The 25,465-nt window shown below is 41.2% G+C and overlaps 1 protein-coding gene across 3 annotated transcripts in view; it reads left to right on the top strand.

Annotated features, from left to right (window-relative positions):
- The first annotated feature begins 3,174 nt into the window (after nucleotides 1-3,174).
- The window catches only part of nktr (natural killer cell triggering receptor), a 48,799-nt gene continuing 26,508 nt past the window's right edge, over nucleotides 3,175-25,465 (top strand). Inside the window, exons 1-8 of one of the 3 annotated variants that reach the window (XM_060899902.1) lie at nucleotides 3,175-3,219; nucleotides 14,806-14,892; nucleotides 16,811-16,885; nucleotides 19,120-19,227; nucleotides 20,148-20,192; nucleotides 22,779-22,866; nucleotides 24,025-24,054; nucleotides 24,157-24,302. In XM_060899902.1, coding sequence (XP_060755885.1) covers nucleotides 14,835-14,892; nucleotides 16,811-16,885; nucleotides 19,120-19,227; nucleotides 20,148-20,192; nucleotides 22,779-22,866; nucleotides 24,025-24,054; nucleotides 24,157-24,302 — 550 coding nt within the window. In that variant the 5' untranslated portion in view covers nucleotides 3,175-3,219; nucleotides 14,806-14,834. Of the gene's footprint in view, nucleotides 3,220-14,805; nucleotides 14,893-16,810; nucleotides 16,886-19,119; nucleotides 19,228-20,147; nucleotides 20,193-20,534; nucleotides 20,563-22,778; nucleotides 22,867-24,024; nucleotides 24,055-24,156; nucleotides 24,303-25,465 lie in introns of those variants that run through there. The other 2 variants (XM_060899901.1, XM_060899903.1) reach the window with 2 other exon arrangements.

Raw genomic sequence — 25,465 nt, 5'->3', positions numbered from 1 at the left:
CAGATACTCAAAAAGTGTACTTAAGTACAGTACTCAAGTAAATGTACTTCGTTACTGTCCACGTCTGTGGCTGTTCCTGGATGGATGGATGGATGGTGTGTATTATTTTGGATTGGAGTTTGGAAACAGTGCCCCCATGTGGCAATATGCGGTAGAACAGAGCAGTGAATTGTGTAGTTTGTTCTTAAAAAAAAAAACACTATTTGAGCAGTTAAATATATTCAAATTTAAACCAGTGGCTGTTCAGAGGTGGACAAAGTACCCAACTTCATTACTTAAGTGAAAGTACAGATCCCACTGGTCAAATGTTACTCCGATACAAATGAAACTTGTACGGTCAAATTTTTACTTAAGTTAAAGTACTGAAGTACTTGCTTTTAAAAATACTTCAGTATTAAAAGTACATTTTCTGTCAATGCATCGCTCTATTATTGCCACAATGCTTACATTACCAAAGACAGAACTGTGAATTCACAAAATGAATGCATGCTGTGCCATCATGGTGGTTTAACGTTAAGCTAGCTAATCAGTGAAACTCCACCTGACATGCTAGCAAACGCTTTTCAAACTTGAAATCATATTGGGTGTTAGCTACTAGAAAAGAAAGATTTCTACATTCTGTTTATTTGGCAAGATTATGCTAAACATATTTCTGAAAGGGCTTCAGATAAGTTAACTTTATTCATGTTAGTGTAACTCCATTTTTACGTGCTAACTAAGAGTGTCCAAGTTAATTAGCTGTGTGTTAACGTTAGCCGTGGGCAAGGTGATGGCAACTTGGTGGGAAAATCCATAGAAAGTCATTTGACTAACCAGACTGCATGGCTATTGCAACGTTATTGCTAGCTCTAAAAGCACAGACAACTTCATTGCAAGCTTTCTCTTGGAATAAAACATTTATATCCCTGAATATGCTTTCCGCAGGTCAGACGGCAAGTTTTTGTAGCCTGTGATGTGGTTCATTTTCAGCAAACAAAGCAAACATTACAAATGAAACAACTCTTTAATCCTTTCAGAAAACTGAAACATGGGTTCTAGCTATAGCCATGGGTACATGCGTTCCCCAGAACTGCCTCCTTCCATTCTGCCATCAACTGATCATGTTAAATAATGCTGCTGAGAAATCACCGAACTTGATTTTATTCAGTCTATGGACGTGATGTGACCCTACTGATTACTGATAGGCTGTCTTAGTGTCACCTGCGAATAAACCATCACGTTTTCGAAAAGAAAAAAAAGAAAAAACATCCACTTCCAAAGCTGCTTCATAGTAATGAGGACCTTGACAGAAATGTAGTGGAGTAAAAAGTATGATATTTGCCTTTCAAATGTAGTGAAGTTAAAGTTCAAGTCAACTTTATTATCAATAATGCCATATGTGCAGGGCATACAGAGAATTGAAATTGCGTTTCCCTCTTATCTGCGGTGCAAACAGTAATAAACATGAAATATAGGTAAGAGATATCTCATCTCATTATCTCTAGCTGCTTTATCCTGTTCTACAGGGTCGCAGGCAAGCTGGAGCCTATCCCAGCTGACTATGGGCGAGAGGCAGGGTACACCCTGGACAAGTCACCAGGTCATCACAGGGCTGACACATAGACACAGACAACCATTCACACTCACATTCACACCTACGGTCAATTTAGAGTCACCAGTTAACCTAACCTGCATGTCTTTGGACTGTGGGGGAAACTGGAGCACCCAGAGGAAACCCACGCGGACACGGGGAGAACATGCAAACTCTGCACAGAAAGGCCCTCGCCGGCCACTAGGCTCGAACCCGGACCTTCTTGCTGTGAGGCGACAGCGCTAATCACTATACCACCGTGCCGCCCCGGTAAGAGATATAAGCTTTACCAAAAAAAGGCATATATATATATATATATATATATATATATATATATATATACACACAAGCTAAAGCTATCTAAGAAAAGACAGTGGCAATCCATCTCATCTCATTATCTCTAGCCATTTTATCCTGTTCTACAGGGTCGCAGGCAAGCTGGAGCCTATCCCAGCTGACTACGGGCAAAAGGCAGGGTACACCCTGGACAAGTCGCCAGGTCATCACAGGGCTGACACATAGACAACCATTCACACTCACTTTAGAGTCACCAGTTAACCTAACCTGCATGTCTTTGGGGGAAAACAGAGCACCCAGAGGAAACCCATGCGGACAACATGCAAACTCTGCACAGAAAGGTCCTCGCTGGCCACGGGGCTCGAACCCGGACCCTCTTGCTGTGAGGCCACAGCGCTAACCACTACACCACCGTGCCACCCCGGTAAGAGATATAAACTTTACCAAAAAAAAAAAAGCTATATATATACACACACAAGCTAAAACTATATAAGAAAAGACAGTGGCAATCCAGAAAGTTTGTGTGTATGTATGGCAAATGTGGCAGTGTGAACAGAATTTTCATCTCATCTCATTATCTCTAGCCGCTTTATCCTTCTACAGGGTCACAGGCAAGCTGGAGCCTATCCCAGCTGACTATGGGCGAAAGGCAGGGTACACCCTGGACAAGTCGCCAGGTCATCACAGGGCTGACACATAGACACAGACAACCATTCACACTCACATTCACACCTACGGTCAATTTAGAGTCACCAGTTAACCTAACCTGCATGTCTTTGGACTGTGGGGGAAACCGGAGCACCCGGAGGAAACCCACGCAGACACGGGGAGAACATGCAAACTCCACACAGAAAGGCCCTCGCCGGCCCCGGGGCTCGAACCCGGACCTTCTTGCTGTGAGGCGACAGCGCTAACCACTACACCACCGTGCCGCCCGTGAACAGAATTAACGGTATAAATTTAAATGTGACGAATGACAATATAAACAGAATGAACAATGTAAACAGGAACAGCAGTCTGACAGTATAGTAGGGCAATATAGCACGATATAAACAGAATTATCAGTATAAATATAAATATGGCAGTATGAGCAGAATTTACAGTGTAAGTATAAAACGTTAGTCATAAGTTATCAAAAAACAATACTCAAGTAAAGTACAGATACTCAAAAAGCGTACTTAAGTACAGTACTCAAGTAAATGTACTTTATTACTGTCCACCTCTGTGGCTGTTCCTGGATGGATGGATTGTGTGTATGTATGATTTTGGATTGGAGTTTGGAAACAGTGCCCCCATGTGGCAATATGCGGTAGAACAGGGCAGTGCTGGTGGACGCGTCGTTCAAATATCAGGTAAGGAAGTCCGAGTTGTTTTTGGTGTTACATTATATACTCTTTTTTCTTATTAGCCAATTTATAATAAGAGAATTGTAATTGTTATAATTATTCAAAAATATTGCGTATAAAGTTATGCGCTTGGCAGAATGTGAAATTTCCGTGTTAGCGAGGTGAGCTATGCTAAAGGCAGCTAATCACAAAAACCAAACCATTTCACTGCAGCTAGCTCGGCTAATAATAATGTCTTCAGTTATGCTAATGCTTAATAAAAGTTTTTAAAGCGTATAAATATCTGTTTTTTGTTTACAAATAAAATGTTTTAACGCAGCATTTATCCGAAAGGTCAAATACCTATTACTGTCTAACAGCCAGCTAGCTCTGGTTAGCTAATTTAATACCGTCTTGCTAGCTGAGAGAACTCAGTCGAGTCACAGAATAAACTGAGATTTTATCATTTAAAAACTCCTTCCTATGACTATCAGGAGTATTATGTTGTAAATAACAGGGATAATTCTCATCTAAAACCCAAAAGAAGAGAAATAAGAGGCTCCTTAAATCACGTAGCACTGAATAACTGACTTCACCAACACCAGGAAATGAGGAAGATTAGATTAGATTAGATAGAACTTTATTGATCCCTTTGGGAGGGTTCCCTCAGAGAAATTAAAATTCCAGCAGCATCATTACAGATAAACAAACAGAGAATAGAAATGGAGAAAAACTTCTAAACAAAAACGGAATGCAATAATTTACAAATCTCAGAAACTGATATTGTATTCACAATAGAACATAGACAACATATCAGATGTCGAAAGTGAGACATTTTGAAATTTCATGCCAAATATTGGCTCATTTGAAATTTCATGACAGCAACACATCTCAAAAAAGTTGGGACAGGGGCAATAAGAGGCTGGAAAAGTTAAAGGTACAAAAAAGGAACAGCTGGAGGACCAAATTGCAACTCATTAGGTCAATTGGCAATAGGTCATTAACATGACTGGGTATAAAAAGAGCATCTTGGAGTGGCAGCGGCTCTCAGAAGTAAAGATGGGAAGAGGATCACCAATCCCCCTAATTCTGTACCGACAAATAGTGGAGCAATATCAGAAAGGAGTTCGACAGTGTAAAATTGCAAAGAGTTTGAGCATATCATCATCTACAGTGCATAATATCATCAAAAGATTCAGAGAATCTGGAAGAATCTCTGTGCGTAAGGGTCAAGGCCGGAAAACCATACTGGGTGCCCGTGATCTTCGGGCCCTTAGACGGCACTGCATCACATACAGGCATGCTTCTGTATTGGAAATCACAAAATGGGCTCAGGAATATTTCCAGAGAACATTATCTGTGAACACAATTCACCGTGCCATCCGCCGTTGCCAGCTAAAACTCTATAGTTCAAAGAAGAAGCCGTATCTAAACATGATCCAGAAGCGCAGACGTCTTCTCTGGGCCAAGGCTCATTTAAAATGGACTGTGGCAAAGTGGAAAACTGTTCTGTGGTCAGACGAATCAAAATTTGAAGTTCTTTATGGAAATCAGGGACGCCGTGTCATTCGGACTAAAGAGGAGAAGGACGACCCAAGTTGTTATCAGCGCTCGGTTCAGAAGCCTGCATCTCTGATGGTATGGGGTTGCATTAGTGCGTGTGGCATGGGCAGCTTACACATCTGGAAAGACACCATCAATGCTGAAAGGTATATCCAGGTTCTCGAGCAGCATATGCTCCCATCCAGACGACATCTCTTTCAGGGAAGACCTTGCATTTTCCAACATGACAATGCCAAACCACATACTGCATCAATTACAGCATCATGGCTGCGTAGAAGAAGGGTCCGGGTACTGAACTGGCCAGCCTGCAGTCCAGATCTTTCACCCATAGAAAACATTTGGCGCATCATAAAACGGAAGATACGACAAAAAAGACCTAAGACAGTTGAGCAACTAGAATCCTACAATAGACAAGAATGGGTTAACATTCCTATCCCTAAACTTGAGCAACTTGTCTCCTCAGTCCCCAGACATTTACAGACTGTTGTAAAGAGAAAAGGGGATGTCTCACAGTGGTAAACATGGCCTTGTCCCAACTTTTTTGAGATGTGGTGTTGTCATGAAATTTAAAATCACCTAATTTTTCTCTTTAAATGATACATTTTCTCAGTTTAAACATTTGATATGTCATCTATGTTCTATTCTGAATAAAATATGGAATTTTGAAACTTCCACATCATTGCATTCCGTTTTTATTAACAATTTGTACTTTGTCCCAACTTTTTTGGAATCGGGGTTGTACAAATATAAAAAAAGAATAAGATAAGCTATGGGGAAGGAGGGGGGGGGGAGTCCAACAGGAGAGGTATTGCACATTGTCCAGCATTGCTTTTTGTCAGGCTAGGCCAGCCTTTCTCAACCGGGGTGCCGTCAAAAAATTATATACAGGTATTATAACATTGAAATAAATAAAATGAATTAAAATTCCAAAAAAACGATAGTTACTCTAATGCAGGTCATCGCTGCCTCATGCATCATCAAAATTTGTCAACGTCGCTGCCGGGGTCAGCGTATGGTCAGCATGACTGTGTATATTTTATATGGGGGTGCCTTGAGAATTTGCATACTTCTGAAAGGTGCCGTGACTGAAAAAAGGTTGAGAAATGCTGGGCTAGGCTACTGCTCCTTCCCGTCCTCTGTCCTCCTGTTACCCTTCCTCCCCCCCAGAGAGGAGTTGTACAGTCTGATGGCGTGAGGGACAAAGGAGTTTCTAAGTCTGTTCGTCCTGCACTTGTGAAGGAGCATTCCGTCACTGAACAGGCTCCTCTGGTTGCTGATGACGGTGTGCAGAGGGTGACTGGCATCGTCCATGATGTTCAGTATTTTGTGCATAGTCCTCTTCTCTGCCACCGTCACCAGAGAGTCCAGCTTCATGTCGACCACAGAGCCTGATCAGTTTGTCCAGCCTGGATGTGTCCTTCTTGGATGTGCTGGGGGGGGGCAGCACACCACGGTGTAAAACAGGACACCGGCGACCACGGACTGATAGAACATCCACAGGAGTTTCCTGCAGATGTTAAAGGACCGCAGCCTACTCAGGAAGTATAGCCTGCTCTGTCCTGTCCTGTTCAGGTGGTTGGTGTTGCAAATCCAGTCCAGCTTGCTGTCCAGCCACAGCCCGAGGTACTTGTAGGAATCCACAGCCTCCACCTCGACTCCCTCGATCAAAACTGGTCGTGACCTTGGTCTGGACCTCCCAAAGTCAATGACCAGCTCCTTGGTCTTCGAGGTGTTGAGCTGCAGATGGTTCCTGTTGCACCAAATGGCAAAGTCCCTCGCCAGGCTCCTGTACTCCTCCTCTCTGTCGTCCCTGATACACCCAACGATGGCTGTGCCATCGGTGAACTTCTGAATGTGACACAGCTCCGAGTTGTAGCAGAAGTCCGCGGTGTACAGGGTGAAGAGAACAGTTATTGTTATAAAACAAGTCATTATTTTAGTTTTATTTCAGACATTGTGTTTTATTAAAGGGACTGATTTTGCACGCCATCTTAAAATTTTAGCAACTTAAAAGCAATTTAATTTTTAAAATTTGTTTGATTGTTAAATCACTGAGTCAGATATAAAGACAAAAAAAGGTGTAGCTTTTTTTCTTCTTTTTTCTTTTCATTTATTTAAAATTCAGTGTTACTTGGAGGTCACATTGAAATTTTCTTCAGGTCAGTGCCAAATTTCCCGAAAGCATCTTAGCACGAAGATCATTGTCGTTAAAGGGGAACGGAAGGCAAAATTTTATTATCAAAATTCTATTCATCTCATTTTATAAAATGTAGGAATGCATGTCTGACAGCTATTTTGTCACTGCTATAGCAAGTTATGAGTATTTGAAATATGCATAGGTAATCATATGGGGCCGAGTAAAATTAAGGATTAATTTCACAAGTGATTTCAAATTTCAAAACTTTGAAATCACGAGTGAAATTGATCCTTAATTTTACGAGGAACCATACGATTACTTGTTTATAACATATCGGGCCAAATTCATACTTCAGAAGCCATTTAAGTTCACAACATTTGTCATTCACGTTTTCTGAACCAATCAGGGCGCAAGACTATCTTGCACGTTTGAATCAGTTTCTAAAGCATCTTTCATCATGACACGGCGACACAACATGAGGATTTTGGACAGGGTTTTAACATCTTTCAGGATCGATCCCGGATATTTCTCTTGTCTCAGATGCCGATCCAATGCTGCCTGCATTACTTTAAGACAGTCTGGTTCGTAGTTTTCCCCATTTTCTTTCCTCACTTCTGCATAAAACTGCGATAGCACCTTGTCTAACTCACAGCATTCATATGCCACTAGAGAGGCGTTTATTTGTCTTTCTGCGGCCCATTTCTTAAATACGGAAAGCCAAAAATTCGTACTTTTTTTGGTATTTTTATTTTCGCTTGCAGCTTTCAATTGGTTTATAATTTCTTCGTCAAATACATTGAAACGCGGCATTGCTGAGTCAGCTATTTTGTTGACAAAATTTGCTAATTTTTGTAACTGTAACCAAGCAACGAACTAGCCAATAGCATTTCAGAAATACGGCCCCGTGTTAAGGAAAAAAGCCCTCCTTGATTGACCAATCAGAATTGAGTAATTTGGCCCTATGTATTATAAGCTATGTAATATATCGGTCCATTATCAAAGTAAAGGCCGTAAACAAGATTCACTGAGACCTGTGCAAGACATCGTAGGACGGAAGTAAAACGTACAGCGGAAATCAAATTGACCAACATCTGCCAACGTTGTCAAAAGACGCGCGCGCCCTCTTTCGAATGCTGACGTAATCAAGCTGGAAGTTTTCCCTGCGTTCGAAATCACTCCCTACTCACTATATAGTGGAGACACCATTTTGTAGTGCTGTCCGAAACCTTAGTGAGGATTATGTGGGAAATGCACTCAGTATAATATGTATTTATCACAAAAATACATGCATGTATTTATTATTTTGAAAACCCACCAGCTGCCTGATCTGGCACGTTTTAATTGTGCGACAGTAATAATGTAAATTTCCAACTCTTCTCTACTCCACGTTAGTTCGAAGTCGTATGGAATAATCTCCATGTCACGTATGCAAGGGAGGCGGATATATGTGCAGAAGTATACAGTTTAATAAAGTGCAGAATATATATACAGTGAGACAATATATACACAGGCAACCAATCCAAAATGGCAGGCTAGATCAAAAACGATAACACAGGCAAAAGGGTCGGTCGAGGTGCAAACAGTACATCAAAGGCTAAGCGAGGACAAGAACAAGAAACAGGCACAAGGATCATGAAACAGGAAATCAAGACAGCGGGTAGAAAGGCTCGGGAATGCGTATCGTAATACTTCGCGATGCAAATGTATCGGCAAACTCGCAGTTCTTTAATTGAGCTCAGGTGCACCTTGTTCATGGCACGCGCGCTGGAGTCCACTGGTGTGCGCGCAGCCCAAGGCGCACCTTCAGGTACACACGCCACAGCGCATAGGACTGACACTCCATCACTGATGAAGCTGGCAAATCTCGAAATTAATCTAAATTGGAATGATATGGCGATCTGGCCGCTGTGTAAACAGTTTTCAAAATAGCGGCGCTGACTACTTCACGTTTGTACAAGTCTTGTGAAGATCGCGTGGCTTAGTGACGCCTGCCGTGGACCATACAAACTATATTCAACATGGCTAAAAACCAGAAAGGCTGATAAGTGTAATATAATATGCCAATACAAGTCACGATATAAGGTTAATAAAACCGAAAATGTAATTAAATAACACGTTAATTAAGAAATAAAGCAAGTTTAAAAATGACTTCAGTTCCCCTTTAAATGGTAAAGTTAGCAGCACAACGAACGCTCTCTCTCCAAGTTAAGATGCTCTTAGTGTTAAGAGGCTTTTGAGGAAACCCACTACAGTTCTCTCACACACTATAAAACTATTTCATGAGCTGTTTAAAAGTGTAGAGTAATAGTTTGTACATTTATCAGCACTGTAGAGCTTTTTCCTTCCTGAATTTTTTGCCTGCAAATCACATCCGGTCCAAGATATTCGATAATATTTTTGCTATACAGTAATCTGATGTAATCGGACATGTTCTTGTGGTGTTGAGGTTTAGATTAAACCCATTTGATTCAAGGCTACAAACTGTAAGAGCTCAAGAGCAAATATAACAGCGTTGATGAGAGTGGTTGGTGATTTTCACCTCCGTAATTAACTGAAATAAATCACAGACTTGTTGCAGATGCTTGCAGAACCTCTTACCATAAGCACAAGGTTGAGATGACTTTATTTCTCAATACATTGGAAATCAATTTAAATGTTATTAGGTCGACTTTGGAGACAGCAGGGTTGAAACTTGGCGGTTGCACGGTCACCAGTGGCGACTCAAAACTGACCAGGGCGACTAAAATTTGAAGTACAAAAAAAAAAAATTACACTAAAAATTAAATAAAAGATTCCTTCCTTGGAGTACCTTTCTTTTCTTTACTTTCCCTTCCTCACTTCTGACTTTGTGGATTCTAATAAAAGTTTAGTTCTAAAGTGCAAAATTCAGAGCTATTCATGAGTTTTCAGATCGCGCCACGAGATCCACTGCTGTGTCGGAAATCACTCACTGCTCACTACACATGCCCCTTTTCCACCAAAGCAGTTCCAGGGTTGGTTCGGGACCAGTGCTTAGTTTGGAACCGGGTTTTCTGTTTCCACTGACAAAGAACTGGCTCTGGGGCCAGAAAAACCGGTTCCAGGGTAGCACCAACTCTTTGCTGGGCTAGAGGAAAGAACCACTTACGTCAGCGGGGGGGCGGAGTTGTTAAGACCAACAACAATAACAAGACCGCGAAAGGTCGCCATTTTTAAGTGATGAGAAGCAGCAGCTGTACAAACGCGAAGTCATCCATTGTTGTTGTTGTTGCTTCTTCTTCTTCTTCTCCGAGTTGTTGTTGCTTCGATGTTCGCGCCAAGGTTTATGCAAACGCAGCGACGTAATGACGTGGCTCCCCTTAGCACCCCGAGCTATGGGAAAGCAAACTGGTTCTCAGCTGGCTCGCAAGTTGAACAAGTTGTGAACCAGCACCAGCACCGGCCCCGAACCAGCCCTGGAACTGATTTGGTGGAAAAGGCGTAATAGTGGACTATGTAGTGAGGTTCGCCATTTTGTAGTGCTGTCCGAATGAAAAGTGGGAATTATTACACCCTCTATAGTGGACTCATAGTATCTCACAATGCATCGCGAAAAGTAGTGTACAACCGATGGTCACTAACCAAGCAATATATACCATCATGCATTGCATTCGCGCTCAAAGAAAAGCTGTTTCATAAGCACCGTTAAGTATTTTAGATTGAGTACAGCAGTAGTTTGTTTTTCCTTATGACAATGTGCACGAGACAAATGTATAAGTTGTGGCGTGAAAATGGCAATAATATTGTAATGTGTTGTGGGTGAATGGACAAATTTTGTTGGACGATATATTGTCTCAGAAATTATTGCGGTAAACAATATTGTTGACGTCTTTTCAAGACAATTTTATGCCACTAGTAAAATAATAATGATCATGCAAATACACCCTTTCAAAGAACAGTTAACTTTAATTAAGTCAACTTATTCAATTCAACAGTGGAACATAAATAAATAAATAACCTCAAGAAATAAAACAAACAAAACCACTCACAACCAAAACAGTAAATAAAATACAATTTATGGCTCTTGAAAATTGCACTTAAGTAAATATTAACTTGGCACAGGGTAATAAAAAGACATTCTTTTCTTCACAGGCAACATTCTGCCAATCCAGTTTCTCAGAGATTAGTACCCAGATAAACAAAAAGTGCAAAGTAACGACGTATTGCCAGCTGTCATTTGGATCAAAGTAACAATTTGAACGAGATAACATGTAGGCAAGGGCGTAGGTTTGGTATTAACACTGGTAGGGACATAAACCCAATGCCAACCCTCAGTGACGCCAACTTCAGGTCAACATCAGAGGGTCACAATATTTTGCTCCGTTGTGTTCCACCAAAAGAGATCCATCATCTCTCCAAAGTCCAGACTTTTAAAATTTGAAGTTCAGAACTGTAGTAATTCATGAATAATAATAATAATATACAATTCATTTGATTAATTGCAAATCTTGCATGTGATGATTAACTCATTCTACCAATTTGCAAATGTGTTTTAAGCGAATAACGCATTGACTGTCGGGAGGGTGTATGTTCTTTTCCCCTCATAAATGGAAGTAAAACACATCCGGAGCCTTAAACACTGCGTTCCATGAGGCTGGCAGGGGGAGTCGGCTCTCTTCTGTGGGATCTGCAACTAGTTTTAGAATGCTAGTTTACAACCCCGATTCCAAAAAAGTTGGGACAAAGTACAAATTGTAAATAAAAACGGAATGCAATAATTTACAAATCTCAAAAACTGATATTGTATTCACAATAGAACATGGACAACATATCAAATGTCGAAAGTGAGACATTTTGAAATTTCATGCCAAATATTGGCTCATTTGAAATTTCATGACAGCAACACATCTCAAAAAAGTTGGGACAGGGGCAATAAGAGGCTGGAAAAGTTAAAGGTACAAAAAAAGGAACAGCTGGAGGACCAAATTGCAACTCATTAGGTCAATTGGCAATAGGTCATTAACATGACTGGGTATAAAAAGAGCATCTTGGAGTGGCAGCGGCTCTCAGAAGTAAAGATGGGAAGAGGATCACCAATCCCCCTAATTCTGCACTGACAAATAGTGGAGCAATATCAGAAAGGAGTTCGACAGTGTAAAATTGCAAAGAGTTTGAGCATATCATCATCTACAGTGCATAATATCATCAAAAGATTCAGAGAATCTGGAAGAACCTCTGTGCGTAAGGGTCAAGGCCGGAAAACCATACTGGATACCCGTGATCTTCGGGCCCTTAGACGGCACTGCATCACATACAGGCATGCTTCTGTATTGGAAATCCCAAAATGGGCTCAGGAATATTTCCAGAGAACATTATCTGTGAACACAATTCACCGTGCCATCCGCCATTGCCAGCTAAAACTCTATAGCTCAAAGAAGAAGCTGTATCTAAACATGATCCAGAAGCGCAGACGTCTTCTCTGGGCCAAGGCTCATTTAAAATGGACTGTGGCAAAGTGGAAAACTGTTCTGTGGTCAGACGAATCAAAATTTGAAGTTCTTTATGGAAATCAGGGACGCCGTGTCATTCGGACTAAAGAGGAGAACGACGACCCAAGTTATCAGTGCTCAGTTCAGAAGCCTGCATCTCTGATGGTATGGGGTTGCATTAGTGCATGTGGTATGGGCAGCTTACACATCTGGAAAGACACCATCAATGCTGAAAGGTATATCCAGGTTCTAGAGCAACATATGCTCCCATTCATACGACGTCTCTTTCAGGAAAGACCTTGCATTTTCTACCATGACAATGCCAAACCACATACTGCATCAGTTACAGCATCATGGCTGCGTAGAAGAAGGGTCCGGGTACTGAACTGGCCAGGCTGCAGTCCAGATCTTTCACCCATAGAAAACATTTGGCGCATCATAAAACGGAAGATACGACAAAAAAGACCTAAGACAGTTGAGCAACTAGAATCCTACATTAGACAAGAATGGGTCAACATTCCTATCCCTAAACTTGAGCAACTTGTCTCCTCAGTCCCCAGACGTTTACCGACTGTTGTAAAGAGAAAAGGGGATGTCTCACTGTGGTAAATCAGTAAATCAGTAAGCTGCGCACGTAAAGCCAATTACGTAACTTACGTTGGACTGATGGAAATCCTTACACATGCAGTGAAGTGCAGCCAGCAGCAGATAATGGCGCGCAGCCAATTGGCTTTACGTGCGCAGCTTTCTGATTTACTGTTTTCTTCTCATACTACTTATACTTCCTATGTTTCATGGACTGTAACGGCATTTGCTTATTTAGTAATTTTAATACAGAATTTACTTTGATGAAATTATAATCAGACACTCCAACACCCTCCAAAAAAAAAAACCAACTCATCGGATCTGCACGATTCGCACAAGTCCCCCAGACAGCCGTGAAAAAGGCGGCATCCGCCAAAAGGCGCGCCGTTTGCATCCATGGTCTTTTCCCCATTCAGTGGATTCCCTGGCTGGATAACTGTTGCATGCTGGGAGGCCCCGCTTCTGACAGAGAGCGTGTTTTATTCAGTCAGTGGGTCAAGCTAATACTCTGGCGACTTCCCGATGTAGATGTCTCATCTCATTATCTCTAGCCACTTTATCCTGTTCTACAAGGTCGCAGGCAAGCTGGAGCCTATCCCAGCTGACTACGGGTGAAAGGCGGGGTACACCCTGGACAAGTCGCCAGGTCATCACAGGGCTGACACATAGACACAGACAACCATTCACACTCACATTCACACCTACGGTCAATTTAGAGTCACCAGTTAACCTAACCTGCATGTCTTTGGACTGTGGGGGAAACCGGAGCACCCGGAGGAAACCCACGCGGACACGGGGAGAACATGCAAACTCCGCACAGAAAGGCCCTCGCCGGCCACGGGGCTCAAACCTGGACCTTCTTGCTGTGAGGCGACAGCACTAACCACTACACCACCGTGCCACCCCAAAAACAAATCCCTCATCAAGAAATAATTTTCAACAAAAATACATATGTCACTATTATTGGCACCCCTGCATTTAATACTTTCTACATCCTCCTTTGCCAGTAAAACAGCACTGAGTCTTTTCCTATAATAGTTTATAAGTTTGGCGATACAGAGCAAGGCATCTGAGACCGTTCCTCTTTATACAATCTCTCCAGATCATCCAGGGTCCTCGGCTCTCTGTTGTGCTCTCTCCTCTTCAGCTCACTCCACAGCGTTTCACCAGGGTTCAGCTCAGGGGACTGAGATGGCCATGGTGTATAGTTTCTCGATTGAGCAAAAGTTTAGTGTCCCGTTTTTAAAAGTATTTAATGGAGTACATGTGAAATCCCATGCGTGCTCTCAGACCCCTGGTTGTCCCGGGGTGACATTTCTGTCTGACATTTGGTATTTGCCCAGGCGGACTTTATGTCCTGTTCACTGTAGCAGCTGGTGAACAGCCGAGATCCTATTTGGACAGAAACGCCGACATGAAAATCAGAAGTGCTGACGTGAAGGAAACACCTGCCATGTTATCTCTAATGATAGCTTTAGCATGCGCGCACACACACACACACACACACACACACAGAGTATGGATTGCTTGCATTTCTCATCGCTTTCTTCAGCTGGGCACTGAGAGTGTATAAGTTTGCGGTTGTGTTAAATGTATAAATACACGTGTTTGAATATATCCTCGCTGTGAGATTTAGGACACGATGCATTTTGTCTTGTCTACATTTAATCCATATATGAAAACCCAGCAAGCGTCTGTATTTTTCTGTACCAGGAAGCTTCCCTGATCTCAAACTTCCTTATTTCTGTTGCTACTGCAGCGCTCTCCACGCCTTGTTTTGCCTTTGGAAGATCAGACGCTTTAAACTCCACGGAAAGAATTTAACACCATCACTCTACTGTTTGTTTGTTTTTTTTGTTTTGTTTTTTCTTTTCTCCCCAGCAGCCTGACGACAGCCTGCTTTGTCCAGAATGGGGGTGAAAGATCGCCCTCAGTGCTACTTTGATGTGGAAATCAACAGAGAGCCAGGTAAGACGTAATCGTTACTCTTATTAACATTGATGGAAGACTTTTTAAAAAGCTGCAGTCCGGTTTTAACGTGCATAGATAGACTTTATTTCTTAAGCTGGATGCAAACAAATTTATTCATAAAATGGTGCACAGGAGCATTTAAAAATATACAGTTACAAAATTCACATCAGCAGCTTTCAGACTGATTTATCATCATTATTAATAAAAAGAATAATAAATAAAAATAGAATATCTCAGAACATGTTGTGACAATTTATCATGATACCGATATAATAATCGTAATATTGCCTGAGCTGTACTTGTATGCGTAAACAAGTTGTGTGTGTGTGTGTGAGAGAGAGAGAGAGAGAGAGAGAGAGAGAAACACTGCATTCACAGAAGTATTCGCTTTACCAAAAGACAATTGTGGTCGTTGTCAAAGGTTCCAACACCCTACGGGAAAAGGGATTTAGCGTTAGCTGATACACTTGGTTAAAATGGCAAGTAAATACCTAGACCTGTTTTTTGTTTGTTTGTTTTTTCCCCCCTGGAGAATACCTACATCAGATTTTTTTCCCCTCACCCCATTTCTAAACTATTAAAATACCTTTGAGTTCACATGTGCTGAACCATCGTGCACTAAATGCTGTCTAAACACACCACGGGTGAGCAGAGCTGAATTAACGTCTGTGCTCCACCACAAACACTGATTCATGTCGTAAAGTCAGGAGCATGCATTGTAACACCTTGTTCTGATCTAATAGTCTGTAATAACCAGTTTAATAACCGTTATGTCCACACAAACAATCGGTTCAGTTACCTGATTAGACGCCTGTGTGACTCATCGAATAGCAGGGTTTTTCACTGAGCTGCTGTTTCTGGTTGTTTTATTACATTATTGCTGTGTTCACACTTATACCGGTACGAAAGTGGTATAACTGTATCGATACAAAGTATACCGGTACAGTTTAGTGCATCTGTCCACACTAGCGAGAAATGTTTGCGGTTTTCTTTCACGGAAGTTGAAATGCGTGTGCGCGAAATGTTTCCGTGGTTACCGAGTAACTTCCTTCCGAGAATATGGCGGATGAAACAACGTGTGTGCGCTTTTTGTTGTCAATGTACAGTCTGTATTTCTGGTGGTCATTTATTCAGTCGAATCGTATAAAACGCGCGAGGCAGTTGAGAAAGAAACAAAGAAAACGAATCTCCGTTCTTCACTATTTTATTCAGCGAAGACATCGATTGAAGTGTGTGACTTTGCGCATGCGCATTATATTTGTATCGATACAGAGCCGCTTCATCTGTCCACACTACAGCGAAGCGCTACTGTACCGGTACGAAACCCATACATTTGTGGGTTTCGTACCGATACGGTTATACCGCTACAGTACCGGTATAGTTGCTAGTGTGGACAGGTGTTGCGGTACGAAAGTAGTTTCGTATCGGTACAAAATCCCTAGTGTGGACAGGGTATATATTTTTGTCACCTCAGGGAGATTATAGTATCATATGAAAGTGTTATTAGTAAGGTGTAAGACGTTTTTTTTTTTTTTTTAAACTGCGGTCTTTCTATTGGTCATATAGCACACAGCATGGGTCAGAATAACAGCATTGTTTTATATCCTCTGTAGTGCGCATACTGTATATAGTGAATGGGTAGCCATTTTCAATTTGGCTTAACAGTATTAAAGTTGGAAATGGATTTTTATGTCTGTGAATTGAGCTAAACATCAATGATGCATTAACAGTACTCTATAATATATATTGTCCTCATTAATGTTCAAATGCATTCAGATACCATGTCATTTAAAATATGTCAAATTCAAATGTACTTTTAATGGCGTTTGGTCCTGAGAATATTTTTCAAATGTATCATTTCTATAACAGATACGCGTTTCGTCTACCTGTAATGATCTCTGTTCTTTTGTTCTAGTTGGACGCATTGTCTTTCAACTGTTCTCCGATATTTGTCCCAAGACAAGCAAAAATTTCCTTTGTCTATGTACTGGTAAGTAAGCAATAACTAGGCTGTTAAGGGGTGTTCACACGGCAACTTTTACTCCGGTGTAGCACCGGGGCTGCCCCGGTAGAGCGTTCACACGGTACAAAGTTACACCGGTGTAGCCCCGAAAGCTGCTTAAACCGGTGCAAATCTAACCCTGCTCGGGAGGTGGTTTAAGAAATTTACTCCGGAGTAAATGCTAGTTTGCGGGGCAGCACCGATATAAAATGGGACGTCTGAACGCTACAGGGGTAGACTCGCTACGCGTGAGGAGAGTTGATTACATACGGGCATTGCATAATTTGCATCCTGGTATCTTGCGCTTCCAAAATGGCGAATATCAACAACAACAGAACTGCGTGTCTTCCAGTGTTGCCAGATTGGGCGGTTTTAAGTGCATTTTGGCGGATTTGAACATATTTTGGGCTGGAAAACGTCAGCAGTATCTGGCAACACTGGTGTCTTCATCCACGCTGTTTTCCCAGCGCTTGGTGATGCCATGACAACCGGGAAAAGGAAGTACATTTTCACGCATGCGCATATTTCAGTTCTGCATTATTACTATCGTATAGCACGGTCGCAAAAACTGCCGTGTGATCGCAAGTGGGGCTGCACCGGTATTAACACGCTTCTCTCTAGTAAGCAGGTTTGTGACGTGTGAACGCTCCACAAAATTTACACCGGTGTAAGATATATCGCAACAAAATACATCAGTGCAGCATCGATGCAAATATGTGCCGTGTGAACACCCCTTTAGACACGGAGTTCTTTTATTTCTAAATGTATAATAGTCACTAAAGGAAACCTTCCAAAAATGATTTTCTGAGGAACCAAGGACCCCCAAGATCAAGCTTTATACGACCCTGTTATTTCTTATAAGAACTGTAATGTCGTGTCACTCCTGCTCTCACTGCTGGAGTTTCATTATAACTGGATCACTGGCTTACAACAAGTTGCTTTGAAATATAAAAATCTTTTGTGTGCACATATAACTTGTTGATTCAGGCTTGCACAGCTGGATACGCAAACCACTGGAAGTTTCCTACTCTAAAACACACCAACAAAACCGTTTTAGGCAGACAGTGTGTTTCTAGAGCAATGTTCTGATGTTACTGTTTAATTATTGTCTACTTATCAGGTAACAAATAGGATTATGACTGGATAGTGTTTAGACTGGGTTGATGCGTGGGTGGGAATTCAAAATACAGCTGCAATTCTATACAAAGGTCATTTGTTTTCCTAGTAGAAGGGCGGGAATGTGACTTGTGGCCTAAAAATAGTCTGTGTGTATCTGCTGAACTGATCTGATCTGAGATTTCTTGCATATTGTCCGTTCAGTCAGGCTGCTTGAATAGATTTTACAGATACAATAATGTTCTTGAGCTGTCTGTTGGACGCTATGTATAAATAAAACAGCAAACGAGTAATCCTGTTTGAATGTAGTGTGTTTTGTTTTTTTAAAGTGCATATCACGGGTAAATTCAGGAGCAAGATCAATGTAATTCTCCTATTTTATATTAAACTTTGGTCAAAGATCTGTAACATTCTGCATTCTCTGCAATTTTTTTATCTTGCGCAATACCAGAAAAATTCAGTTGAAATCAAGCCATTTGAGGCGAATTGGTCCGCCTCTGAAAAACTTGGCATTTGGATTTCCCGGGAAACATTGATTTTCGTGACGTCGCGTGCAGGACGCCTCCTTCTGAATCCTACATCAGCGCTGGTTTGTTTGAGAAAACGACCTGCTGGTTTTCTGCAAATTTCTTCAACGTTATCGCGTAATTATTAAAATGGTTAACAGATGTATCGTAGGAGGGTGTACTCGTAGCAACACCAATCTTGATGGGATTAGTACTCATCGTTTCCCAAAAGACCGGACAATGAGAGAGAAATGGGAGCGCTTGGTCTACACAGGCTGTGCACTGAAACCGTGCAAAGCTCTCGCAGCCTGCTGGCGCTTCCGCAGGTGACGTCACGAATCTGGCTCCAGACTCCCTCGGGATTTTTCCAGATGCGTTTTGTTATTTTATTTTTTTCTGCTGTAGACAGATGGCCTTGTGCAAAATTGCCCTTCTGGATGAGTGTGTAAAGGGACATACTTTCATATATAAAATGAAATTGGTCCAGAATATGCCCTTTAAGAGATTAAGTTTTAATCTAAACCTTAATCTGAGCACATCTTAATATCGAAGCGCTGTCCTTTTTAAGAATGTACAGTAATTGCTTTGTTTTGGTTACAGGTGAAAAGGGCACTGGTAAAACTACAGGGAAAAAATTGTGCTATAAAGGTTCTGTATTCCATCGAGTAGTTAAGAACTTCATGATTCAAGGGGGAGATTTCACTGAAGGTATGTTGCATTATTCATATTTTTACAGTAATTTACAGTTTGTTGCATAAGTATTCACCCCCCTCAAACTAAAACCATCAGTGCTCATTCCTACACTAATCCCTTCTTTACATGGTCATTGACTTTTTGTGAACAGCCTCCTCTAGAATCAGATTTGTGGACAAACCCCCACCACCACCACCTTTAAATTTATTTATTTATTTATTTAATATTTAAAATGATTGATCTACGGGATGTCCAGGTTTTGAATGTTTTTCAGAACTTTGTCCTGGACTCATGAACTTGATGGTTCATTTACATATGTTCCCTAAAGCTTAGGTCACAACCGGATGTGCGATTTTTTTTTTGGCCGTGTGATTTTTGACGTTTCCCAAATCACTGCAGTTTTTTTGTTCGTGGAGAAAGACGCACGTTGGCCGTAAGTTTGTCTTGCAACCTGAAAAAAACGTGAGCGCCCGTAGAGTTTGTTTGACATGACAAAGAACCTCTGCGGCCAGTCTACGGCTTGAAAATCAGCACGTTACACGCGTGCCCTCCGTGAGTTTTTTGCACGTAGACCGGCCGTAGGAGCACGTACTGTACGGCCGGTTGTGACCGAGGCTTAACCAAACTCTTGGTTCTTCCAGGAGCAGGTGGCTTTATACCAAGATCACATGACACTTTTTAATTTCCCACAGGTGTTTCACTTCACAGCGTGGTCTGTCCCTCACTTCTGTTATCATGAGCCATTTTGTATAGATCCACGACATATAATCCCAGTTAAGTCCATTTTAGTTCCAGGTTGCATCACTACAAATTGTGGAAAAGTTCAAAAAGGGGTGAATACTTATGCAATGCTTTTTATCTTTGTGTTCGTTTGTTCATTCATTCATTCATACTCAATGGATTTTTTTTAAGTAAGCTCACGTTTGTTTACACAGGCAATGGAAGAGGAGGAGAGTCCATATACGGTGGCTACTTTGAAGGTAAACAGCTACAAAGCCTTAAACCCTTCAAAATACTAATCATTTTACTTGTCATGAGTATTTTGTGTCTACTTTTTTATTTTTAAGTACTACATTACCAAGAGGTTGCATGGGCAGTTCACGCATGGATAATTAGGCAGTACTTATTATTTCTACTCCTCTATAGTTTTATTGTCCTTTTACAGACTACTTTACTTTGTTTGTTTGGGTTTTTTTCTGTAATTTTTTTTTTTTTTTTGGGGGGGGGTCTTTCTGACTCAGCATGGAGGTTAGGGATATTTCTTTACTGAACATCCCAGAATCTACTTGCCTAAATATTTCAACGTATTCTTTTATTTATAGAGATTGTGGTCTTTTGCAAAATGAAAAGGTAAGAGATGTGCACAGTGCAGTAACACAAATCTAAACACTGTTCCCTCCTTGTCTGTATAATATGACCGAGTGTTTTAGTGTCTGCAGTGTGCTCATTGTTCGTTTTGCCTTCTCATTTCTGAACATAAGTACACTTCTATTACGAACAAATCTCAATTTACAGTACATTCTCCTGCTTATTCCACCCTTGAAACATATCATGCAACTTATTTTCATGTTGTCTGTATTGTTTGGACAGTAAATCACTACACAGTGAGCTACACTTCTCTCAGCTGTTTCTTGTTGGAGAAATAATCTCTTTGATTTATGGTACAAGTTAATGTACCAGACACTTTTATTCCATATATGTAACCTGCCCTTTAAAGCAGCACTCCAAAGCTTAGTATTGATATTGTCTACCTTTAATTGTTGTCCCTTTAGTCTTGCCATAGTTCATCTCTGTATTGTTTCCAGAACTAAAACATTTGCTACAGTCATGATTTTAGTCCTTCATCATAAGATCATCTTTACAGAAATAATTCTATGCAGTGGTTCATGTTGAAATGTTATGTTTCACTTAAGAAATTGCTGTTTGTTTGTTTGTTTTTTAAAAAGCTTTTGTTTGGCTGATATTGCAGCACCGTACCATGTACAATCTCATCGGCAGGTCGAAATTTCTGGTAGAGCTTGTCTACCATAAAATCTAATAAATTACCTGATTACAATTATGCTCATTTAAAATTCTAACATTTACAACACTTTTTAATGCACACCATATAGCCAAAAGTTTGTGGTCACCTGACCATTACTATCATGTGCTTGTGGAACATCCCATTCCAGATTTCATCCCATTTTTGCTGCTATAACAACCTCCACTCTTCTGACAAGGCTTTCTGATAGATTTTTGGATGTGGCTATGGGGATTTGTTCTTTCAGTTTTTCCACACTAACGTTGGCAGAATATGCCTTTACAGAAATCACTTTGTGCACAGGAGCATTCTTGTGCTGGAACAGGTTTGGGCCTTTGAAGATAAATGGTAACGCTACAGCATACAAAGACATTCTGTACAATTGTGTGCTTCCAGCTTTGTGACAACAGTTTGGTGAAGAACCACGTGTAAGAGAGATGGTCAGGTGTCCACAAACTTTTGGCCATATAATGTACTCTGTGGGCGGCACAGTGGTGTAGTGGTTAGCGCTGTCGCCTCACAGCAAGAAGGTCCGGGTTCGAGCCCCGTGGCCGGCGAGGGCCTTTCTGTGTGGAGTTTGCATGTTCTCCCCGTGTCCGCGTGGGTTTCCTCCGGGTGCTCCGGTTTCCCCCACAGTCCAAAGACATGCAGGTTAGGTTAACTGGTGACTCTAAATTGACCGTAGGTGTGAATGTGAGTGTGAATGGTTGTCTGTGTCTATGTGTCAGCCCTGTGATGACCTGGCGACTTGTCCAGGGTGTACCCCGCCTTTCGCCCGTAGTCAGCTGGGATAGGCTCCAGCTTGCCTGCGACCCTGTAGAACAGGATAAAGCGGCTACAGATAATGAGATGAGATGTATTCTGTTACAGAAGCCATATGCGTTTTGTGTAGGGTCTCTGCACTTTAACATTCGACTACTATAGTACGTCTATGGCTCCATTTTTTTTTTCTTTCAATAAAATGGCAAATTTGGCCAATTGACATTTGACTCTAGAAAGATTTGACAGTTGTTTTGAACTGATATTAACTGACTCCCTGGAAGCCCTGCCCCATTTCCAACTGTCTTCCTTCATTAGGACTCTCCCCTTTTTTTTTTTTTTTTCCTGTTTATTTTCCTTCCTAAAAGATGCATTGATATAGAGCCTTCACGTTTTTCTTGAGGAAAATGGAGAACGTTGAGGTTTTAATCCCCCCACTGCGGATGGTTTCTGTCTAACCCCTTAAATACATACACTACAGTTTCTCCCTCATGTAAGTGATTTGCAAAAGGACTACATCCAGCCATACTGGCACTCCTCGCTGTTCTTCAGGGGTTGGCAGGTCTGCATATACCATCACATAAGTCTGGTAAATTATATTTCAGGACTCAAAACTAGCCCTTGGACACTCTCGTACTGATGCAGATAAATATGCTGTAATGCTGATCCTTAGCCAGTGATTGAAATGGGGACCTTTTTTTTTTTAAATCCCTTTCCTCACCATGCCATTTCATGTAACAGATGGGCATCACTCAGTCTGTTCTGTTTCCGTGTCTCTTTCCAACAGATGAGAACTTTATTCTCAAACACGACAGAGCCTTTCTTTTGTCGATGGCCAACCGAGGCAAGGACACTAACGGCTCCCAGTTTTTCATGTGAGTACGATGTATTCTTTTGGGGGGAGAGTGTGTGTGTGTGAGGTTCAAACATCATTCTTATGAATGAGCATCACCAGGTTGTCTGCTTGTCATTTAACGTCACTGGTCAACATTAAATGGCACATTTTTGTACGCATCAATTATTTTTTTAACACCCTCCGATTATGGAAAACTCCATATTTACTCACTTTTACTGGCTTAAAGTGTAGCGTTGTGTAGCATTTTTCTAATTACATGACCACACCATTATCTCACACATGGCTTCATCAAACTATTTCCACTTTTTTTTTTTTAAATATATATAAAGTCAGCATAACAGGACAGCTTTAAGAAGCTGTTTGAAGTTTTCAGTTGGTTAGTTTCTTAATTCTGCATCCCTCAAGCATCACTGTAGCCAAATATCCCGTCCTTCTGCCCTGCTTTTCTCCCCATCATTTATATTGGAGACACTGCATACAGTATTTGTGTGATGCAGGTGCCTCAACACGCTCATCTCTTCTTTCCCTTCTCAGTGTACATGTAGAAATATATTACAAAGAAAACTTGGACTCCTTTTTTGCCTACAAATGTATTACAATTTTTCTCTTGCCGTTTTTGTGTAAAATTTGCAGAAACTCTAGCATCCTGCTCTACCAAGGTAATGTGTCTCTCCAAGGCTGTGCTTCTCTCTCCTGACTATTTCTGATTGTTGTAGCTAGACTTTGCGCTCTGTTCATTTCTTTTAAACTGATCTTTGTGAACTGTATATTTGTGAGAGCTGGTCTTTTTAAACTTTAATTAGCTCAGTATTTTAAGAGACCTCTGATAGCAGTGATGGTATTAATCTGTTAAGATTGAGATCACTGGAACTGATTGATTTCTGATGTGAGTATGTTGAAGGAGGCTTGGATAGTCGTTTTTGCTTCAACCAGTGTGCATTTATTTATTCGTGCTATTGTTTATAAATTAAAACAGTTTTATACTATGTGCTCATTGTGGATGTTTTTTTGAATAAAGATATTATGATGCCTGTTTGTGTGTGTGGAGCCAGTTTTCCACTTGATTGACTGCATGTGAAATTTTGCATGTTTAAATCGCCCTCCGTTTTCTCTCTCTTTCTTTACATGTGTCGGCTGATCTGCTGTGGCTATTGTACCATCATTGTACCTGAAACAGAACTACGAAGACAGCACCACATCTGGATGGGTAGGTTTACATTCACTAATGGAGTAGGCTTTGCGTGACATGCTCTGTGATGACGTGTAGTTCAGGATGCAGTCTGATGTCGATTCACATGTTTGAATGCAGAGTTCACGTGGTCTTCGGGTTGGTCATCTCCGGGTTTGAAGTAATAAAAAAAATCGAGGGGCTGAAGACCGACACTGCCAGCAGACCCTACGCTGACGTCAGAGTGATTGACTGCGGACAATTGATTACAAAATCGGCTAATGATGGTAAGCTTGTCCCTCAAACACAGCGTACTACTTCAAGCATGTTTTCTTTGAGGGGAGGAAAAAAGGATTATGACTGTAGCCAGTTAAATGGAATTTACAGTGGTGCTTGAAAGTTTGTGAACCCTTTAGAATTTTCTATATTTCTGCATAAATATGACCTAAAACATCATCAGATTTTCACACAAGTCCTAAAAGTAGATAAAGAGAAGCCAGTTAAACAAATGAGACAAAAATATTATACTTGGTCATTTATTTATTGAGGAAAATGATCCAATGTTACGTATCTGTGAGTGGCAAAAGTATGTGAACCTCTAGGATTAGCAGTTAATTTGAAGGTGAAATTAGAGTCAGGTGTTTTCAATCAATGGGACGACAATCAGGTGTGAGTGGGCACCCTGTTTTATTTAAAGAACAGGGATCTATCAAAGTCTGATCTTCACAACACATGTTTGTGGAAGTGCATCATGGCACGAACAAAGGAGATTTCTGAGGAGCTCAAAAAAAGCGTTGTTGATGCTCATCAGGCTGGAAAAGGTTACAAAACCATCTCTAAAGAGTTTGGACTCCACCAATCTACAGTCAGACAGATTGTGTACAAATGGAGGAAATTCAACACCATTGTTACCCTCCCCAGGAGTGGTCAACCAACAAAGATCACTCCAAGAGCAAGGCGAGGTCACAAAGGACCCCAGGGTAACTTCTAAGCAACTGAAGGCCTCTCTCACATTGGCTAATGTTAATGTTCATGAGTCCACCATCAGGATAACACTGAACAACAATGGTGTGCATGGCAGGGTTGCAAGGAGAAAACCACTGCTCTCCAAAAAGAATATTCTGAATCATACCAGCGAATTCTAAAGGAAAATGTCAGGACATCTGTCCATGAACTGAATCTCAAGAGAAGGTGGGTCATGCAGCAAGACAACGACCCTAAGCACACAAGTCGTTCTACCAAAGAATGGTTAAAGAAGAATAAAGTTAATGTTTGGAATGGCCAAGTCAAAGTCCTGACCTTAATCCAATCGAAATGTTGTGGAAAGACCTGAAGCGAGCAGTTCATGTGAGGAGACCCACCAACATCCCAGAGTTGAAGCTGTTCTGTACGGAGGAACGGGCTAAAATTCCTCCAAGCCGGCGTGCAGGACTGATCAACAGTTACCGGA

This window comes from Neoarius graeffei, chromosome 19, assembly GCF_027579695.1.
Source record: "Neoarius graeffei isolate fNeoGra1 chromosome 19, fNeoGra1.pri, whole genome shotgun sequence".
In the NCBI taxonomy this organism is placed as follows: Eukaryota; Metazoa; Chordata; class Actinopteri; order Siluriformes; family Ariidae; genus Neoarius; species Neoarius graeffei.
The sequence above is the reverse complement of the archived record's forward strand: the minus strand, read 5'-3'. Positions and strand labels throughout refer to the sequence as shown.